This window comes from Peromyscus californicus, unplaced genomic scaffold (genome assembly GCF_007827085.1).
Source record: "Peromyscus californicus insignis strain IS unplaced genomic scaffold, ASM782708v3 Scaffold_3__1_contigs__length_106647218, whole genome shotgun sequence".
In the NCBI taxonomy this organism is placed as follows: domain Eukaryota; kingdom Metazoa; phylum Chordata; class Mammalia; order Rodentia; family Cricetidae; genus Peromyscus; species Peromyscus californicus.
The window spans coordinates 16,292,628-16,299,421 of record NW_026294551.1 but is presented as its reverse complement, the minus strand read 5'-3'; the positions used below and the strand labels follow the sequence as shown (position 1 = coordinate 16,299,421).

Genomic DNA, 6,794 nt, shown 5'->3' with positions numbered 1-6,794 from the left:
ACTGCTCTCTCGCTGGTTCTTCCTCACTGTGGCTAACGTAGACATTGAGACTGTCCCTGGAAGTTTTACACAGGGTCTTTTCTGGTCGTTTTCCATATGAAAGTAGGAGGAAGCTGTTCCTCTCTCCAGGTGTATGATCCGTTTGGTAGGTTTGGTTTTCTGAGACAGGGTCTTTCTGTATAGCCTTGACTGTCCTAGAACTGGCTCTGTAGACCAGGCTGGCCTCGAACTTAGAGATCTGCCTGCCTCTGCCTCCCGAGGGCTGGGGTTAAAGGCGTGCGCCACTACCACCCAGCCTAATTATTACTATTGGACACTGAATAATGTTCGATTCTCAGTTCTTTCACTATAACACTGTGGGACCAGAGGACTGACTCAGTGGGTGAAGAGCACTGACCGCTCTTGCAGAGGACCCAGTTCTAGTCCCAGCACCCACATGGTGGCTCACAGCCATCTGTAACTCCAGTTCCAGGGGATCCGATGATCTCTTCCGGCCTCTGCAGGCATCAGGCCACATGTGATGTACTGACATGCATTCAGACAAAACACCCATATGTATAAAAAACAAGTAAGTAATTAATTAAAAAATAACACTGTAGCCGGGCAGTGGTGGCACATGTCTTTAATCCCAGCACTCGGGAGGCAGAGGCAGGTGAATCTCTGAATTTGAGGCCAGCCTGGGCTACAGAGTGAGTTCCAGGACAGGCTCCAAAGACAGAGAGAAACCCTGTCTCAAAAAACAAAAAACAAAGACAAAAAAAAGGTGAAGCCTCCTTATGTACACACAAGTATGCACACTGGCACACAAACATGCACACACACATATAGACACACACACAAAATGAACAAATAAAAACCTAAAGACAGAAGGAAGAGTCCCCACTGAGGCACAACACGAAGGGAAGAGTGGAGGGTCCAACATCTGAAAGAACATTATCGTGGACAGGGAAGGAGCTGGCAAGTCACCTCCTCCAGAACTCTCCAGAGCTCAGGCAGCCATTTGGGAATGTTTCCGCCTTTGTATGGCGATGGTTTGATTTCCAAAGCATTTGAATAGGGCACACCAGTTTCCCCTCAGCCTTGTGTTCTAAATACAGGTTTTACACAGCATCTTTCCAGGGCTTCTCTGTGGGAACGCAGACGTGGAAGGAGGAGGCTGGTGTTTAAGTGGGGAATTCCCCAAAGCAGACCCCATTACCAGGAGCTGGGAGGCAAGCCCCATGACCAGTGGAGAAAGGACAAGGACAGACTAAAAGCCAGCAAGGCGCACACCCCGGAGTGGGCTGGCACGGGTAATGTGGGTGATGTCGCTAACATCCATAAGGTGCCCCCGAGAGAGTCTCTATGAGACTCACCTTGGCCAACCCCAAGGAATACCCTCTCCCTCATTGCTGGAGGCTCCCAAGCCTCCTGGCCTGTCTCACCTGTGGGTAGGAAATGTGGAGAGCCAGGCGAGTGTGGGAGCTGGTCACAGAGGACCTGGTTTGTGGGGAGGCAGGTATCCACAGACTCTGTCGTTGATTCTCTCCCTCTCTCTCCCCCTATACACACACACACACACACACACACACACACCCATGGCATGCACACTCCACAAATATACAAGCATATATCTATGGTTTGTGTACCTGTATGGAACTAGGGATGAACCCAGGGCCTCACGGAGCCAATGGAGCTACTTCCTAGTCCTGGACATGTGATTTAAAAAAAAAAAAAAGATCTTTTCATCCATATTAATCTCCAGGAAGACCTGACCAGAGATGGAGTCTGAGGAATCCAAGCACAAAGGTCACCAAGGGAAATCTTTAAAAACACACACAAAGAGGCTGGCGAGATGGCTCAGTGGTTGGTAATAGATGGTTTCAATTCCAACACCCTCACCATAGCTCACAGCCATATGGAACGCTTACCCAGGTGGTGCAATACCCCTTCTGTCCTCCAGGGGCACTAGACACACATGTAGTATACAGCCACACATGCAGGCGAAACACCAAAACACATAAAAGAAAATTAAAAATTAAAAACAAACACAATAAGATCCTACTGGTCTTTTTCAGTCCACTCTCTTTGACATCTTTCCACATCAATATAGATATGCCGTGGCTGAGCAGTAGTGTATTGAGAGGCTACACACACACACACACACACACACAAGCTTTGTTATTGAGAATTGGGGCTCTTGGGGCTCTGGTTATGATTCAGTTGATTGATAAAACATTTGCACTCATGAAGCCCTGCCCAGCACCCCATAAACAAGGTGTCATGAGACCTACATGTGATTTAAAAAAAAAAGATCTTTTCATCCATATTAATGCCAGCATGTGAGAAATACAGGCTGTGAGGTGTTAAGGAGTTCAAGGGTGTCCTTGGCACATTTGGAAGTTGAGGGCAGCCTAGGATACCTGAGACTCCACTTTTACACTGTGGTGTAAAAAGCAGCAACCTCTGTGGGGATGGTTTCCCTTCTGGCTGATCTGCAGGGCCCAGTGACTTCCTCTTGGACTGTTTTGCTGTTCTCTTCACCTAACCCTCATGCCAGAATCCTGGGGATGGACCGATTGGTGAAGCTGTCACTGGATCCCTTTGTCCCCTTCCTAATATGGCCACATGAATCAATCTCCTTTTTTCCACATTTTTACTATTAATTTTTTTTTTTACTTATTTGATTTTTTGAGACAGGGTTTCTCTGTGTAGCTGTGGCTGTTCTGAATCTCACTCTGTAGACCAGGCTGGCCTCAAACTCAGAGATCTGCCTGCCTCTGCCTCCTGAGTGCTGGGATTAAAGGTGTGCACCACCTAAAAAAGTGAATTTGTCTTTTTAATCAGTTTATCGAAGGTGGCTGTCCAGGACTGAGAGGGCAGAGGCTCTGACCCTGATAAATCCAGTAACAATATCTCCAACAGACAGGGGCAAAGGAGGAGCTGGGAATGTTCCTTCTGGCTCTGCACTCCAGGACTGTGGAAAGGGGAACAGAAGTAGAGAATGGGCGTGTGTGTGTGTGTGTGTGTGTGTGTGTGTGTGTGTGTGTGTGTGTGACTTTGGTGTTAATCCCAGCTTCCTGTCGGGACTGTCCTGACTGCTGCTCAGGGCCTGTCTTTGGATGTCACAGCTGCGGAAATAGATCTCCCCTCTTCACCTGTTCTTAAGCAATAGACACTTGACTAACTTCCTGTCAGAAGAATGCATGCTTTGGAAACACAAGATGGTGCTGGGGACTCCTGAATGCCCACCTTCCCCACCTCTGAGGGAGCAGTGAACGGCTCAGCTTTTGAGGAACTGAGTGAATCTGCAGGGGAGACATAAAGACCCCCAGGCACTGTGGGCCAGAGCCACAGCCTGGTTGGTGAATTTGCCCAGTGTCTGCCTGGTCCCCCTCCAGAAACCACTGGGTCCTTAGGACTCCCCTCTCCTAAGAGTGATTGGCAGAGTGACAGTGAGTGTGTGCTCTGCCCTCCTCACCTGCCTCACACACTCATGCCAGGTCCTATACAATTTTCTATTCCTATGGGGCCAGGAAACCAAGTCACCCTAGCTTCTCACTCAACAAACATGAGTCCCCCAGAGTTAACATCAGCGCCAGGAGGAGTAGGGCCAAAGTCTGGAGAACCCCACATAGGGGCCTGAAGGTGGATCTCCAGAAGAGAGATCTGAGCCTCAGAATCCCCAAAGACCCCACATTCCGGAGGAAGAGAGCCAGGGTGAAAAGACCCCACAATCTGGAAGAGGAGGGCCAGGGCGGAGACTTGGGCTGTTTCCCAGACACCAGGCATCCTGGGCTGGGCGGGTCAGTGTACTCCTGGGAGGAGCCCTCTCCGGCGTCCCCAGAGCTGCCAAGGTAACTGACCTGCTAGGCCATGGCCTCCCTCGGGAGTGGGAGCTGGAGCGGCGCCCCATCACAGAGTGCAGCCCCTACGGTGAGGCCTGAGCCCAGGAGCACAGGCTGTTGAATGGGAGGTGGGGTGGAGGCTGCGGAGCTGGGATGGGGGTAAACTCTGGGGCACATATGGGGTGGGGTCCCAAACCGAGAGGAAGAGACCGGACTGGGAGGAGGGAGGCCATGAGGTGCAGAGACACTGAGGGGGGAACGGGGGGTGGGGTGGGGGGGTGGGGCTCCCGACATGCCTCACCCCTCTTCTCCCTGGTTTGGCTGAGTCTCCCCACCCATGTCCCCAGCCCTGGGTGACCATCTTGCAGCCTTGTCCTTGGACTGTCCCGACTCCTCTGCCTCAGCCTAGCCGAGTCAAGGAAGGTAACTCCCCTGGGTGGCTCTCCTGACTCCCCCCTGCCGCACACACCTGCGGCCTCTCTCCCTGAGCTGGTTACCCCCTGTATAAATGCTGTGAGGTGGGAAGGACGGAACGGGGTGGAACAGGGTGGAGGCTGGCTGGCTCTGTTGAAACCTCTTCCCCAGACCTGCTGGAGCTCATGATGCTGCAGAATGCCCAGATGCAGCAGCTGCTGCTGAGTCAGCTGGTGGCCGGAGCCCTGAACCCAGGGCCAGAGTGGTCCAGCCCACAGGTGTGTGAAGGTGGGGCCCAAGGTGCAGCTCTATCTGGGGGTCCCCCACCTGGAGAAAAGAGCATAGAGTAGCAGCAGGAAGCTAGCCCACACCCCTGTCGGGCTGAGTCCCTTTGCCATCTACTGTGTGCCAAGGCCTGGTGTCGGGAGTTTCCAGATCTCCACTACCACCCAGACGTTGTTTCCAAAGCTTTCCTTCTGGACATTGCTCTGTGTACCTCAGGTTCCAGCAGGGCAGGTACCGCTGGAGCCTGGTGCAGAACTCTTTTTAGGGGCTCAGCTGCTATTTGTCAAACAAATGAATGGGTGAGGGAATGGCTAGGTAGGCTGTGACAAGCAGGTATGGAAATGGGGTACGAGTGTACACTTGGTGAAGGAGCGGAGGAAGGAGAGTCCTTGAGGACCGCAGGTGGCCTTAGGACCGTCCCTAGAGAACCAGGTAAGATTCTGACCCAGGATGGAGGGAGTAAGGGGTGTGAGGTCTGAAAAAGGAGGACCCAATGGAAAAGGGGCTCTGGGAGACCAGGAGGGGTTCAAGGAGGGGCTAGTTGAGGAGTTGAGGGAGGTGGAGATCTTGAGTCAGGGCTGCTACCCCTAGGCCCTCTGAGGCCCTGTGATGAGCATCTCCCCTCCTTGAGGGGCCCAGAAAGATGCAGGAACTAAAGCAGATTTACAGACTTCCGGTACCCACTCTGGAGTCGCTGGGATTCTCCCAGTGAGTCCCTGAACTGCCTCTTGTTAGCTCTCAGGGGATTCAGGTGAGTTGCTTCACCTCTTAGAGACTCAATTCTCTCTGCAGAGTGATGGGGTGGGCGTCTCCAGAGCGCCTTGCCTGCACGCAGAGAAAGCTCACTAGACAGTAGCCTTTCCGCTGATGACTGTGTGCAGGAAATGGTACAGGAGATGGAGGTGGAGGAGGCGGAGCAGTGGGGGCAGGGAGGGCTGAACCTGTGTCACACACACACCCCTTCACTTTGCACACCCCCAGGTCTATACAGACAGCCAACAGGAACAGGTGGAGGAAGAGATGGAGGCCCAGGAGCAGGAGCCTTTGGTGTTCCACCATCACTATTTGCCTTGCCCAGCGACCTCCTTGGGCCCCATGGCACTCTGGCCAGCCTCTTTCCTCCCTGTTCCCCCGCACCAGCCTCCCTGGCAGGGTGCACCGGCGATTCAGCGCCAGCCCCCTGCCTCCAGGCGAGGGGAGGTGTAAGTAAGACTGGAGGGGTTTGGGTGTGGCCAGGTCCCTGATCTAGGTTGAAAGAGCTGGCTTGGGGGTAAAGCCTCAAAAGCCGCCCTGGGCCTCTGACATGGTCTTTCTTCTCTCGCTCCCATCTCAGGAGAGATGTGCCCCCACCCCCGCCCCCCAGTGCCACAGGAACTGTTGGAGCGGATGTACCCCCAGCTTCAGGTCAGTGGGGCCTGACCCGGGGCAGACGGAGATGTCAGAAGGGCCATGTGCTCTGTGGAGGGGGGCTCCTGCCAACCACTGCCTGTCCCATTCTGTGTTCCTCCTTGGGGTCCACCAAGGCAGGAAGGAGCAAGCCGAGGGTTCTGTTTCTCTAGACTACTACGACGCTGAGAGCCTGCCGTGAAGACAGACGTTCACCAGGCCTCACCAGCTTCTGCACCCATACCGGAGCGACTCTGCACCCATGCCGGAGACCTTCTGACCCACTCTGCCCCAGCCAAGCCCTCTACCCTGGGGCATCAGGCTCTCAACTCCACTGCTATCTTGAGCAGGCTCTTCTGCATCAAAAGCTCCTTAGAACCCCTCCCTGACCCAGAAGCCACATAAACCCAGTTGATCCACTGTTTCCTGTCTGAACCAGAGTCAGGCCCTGATACCAGAGCCCCAGCTGGCCTTTGCCCCTCTCTCCTCTCTGTGGCATCACCCTTGGGCCTGAAATAGGGCAAGGGAGAAGAGGGTGGCTTGGGTCTCCAAATGCCTTAAGGCCCGTGGAGGGCAGCTTGGTTGGGGAGAAGGCCAGCTCAGGAGACCCCTGCGGCGGACTCGGCTTCACTGGACTCTGTTGGCGGAAAGGAGAGTCAGAGCTGGGTCCTGATTCAACCAGGAATGGCCTCAGGTCCCCAGGGCCATGTGCAAACAATGTCCTCCCGCTCATGAGATCTCAGTAGGAAATTGGTTGCTAATGGTGTGGGTAGATGTCTGGGGCCTGGGCTGCAGAGGCTCTGGAAAGCCCTGGGAAATAGCAGAGAGGCGGGAAGAACGGAGGAGACTTGGGGTGAGCAGGTGACACTTACTACCTTCCTT

The 6,794-nt window shown here is 53.8% G+C and overlaps 1 protein-coding gene across 2 annotated transcripts; it reads left to right on the top strand.

The window, feature by feature from the left end:
• Positions 1 to 721: 721 nt before the first annotated feature.
• Prr29 (proline rich 29) lies at positions 722 to 6,660 on the top strand. Of its 2 annotated transcripts, XM_052758870.1 has the most exons (6): positions 722 to 3,915; positions 4,175 to 4,250; positions 4,413 to 4,519; positions 5,508 to 5,728; positions 5,860 to 5,930; positions 6,086 to 6,660. In XM_052758870.1, exons 1-6 carry the CDS (start codon positions 3,856 to 3,858, stop codon positions 6,112 to 6,114), a joined length of 564 nt encoding a protein of 187 aa, XP_052614830.1. In that variant the 5' UTR covers positions 722 to 3,855; the 3' UTR covers positions 6,115 to 6,660. The 2 variants fall into 2 exon arrangements, with proteins under 2 accessions (XP_052614830.1, XP_052614829.1); XM_052758869.1 differs by having other exon boundaries at positions 5,860 to 6,660.
• Positions 6,661 to 6,794: the final 134 nt, after the last annotated feature.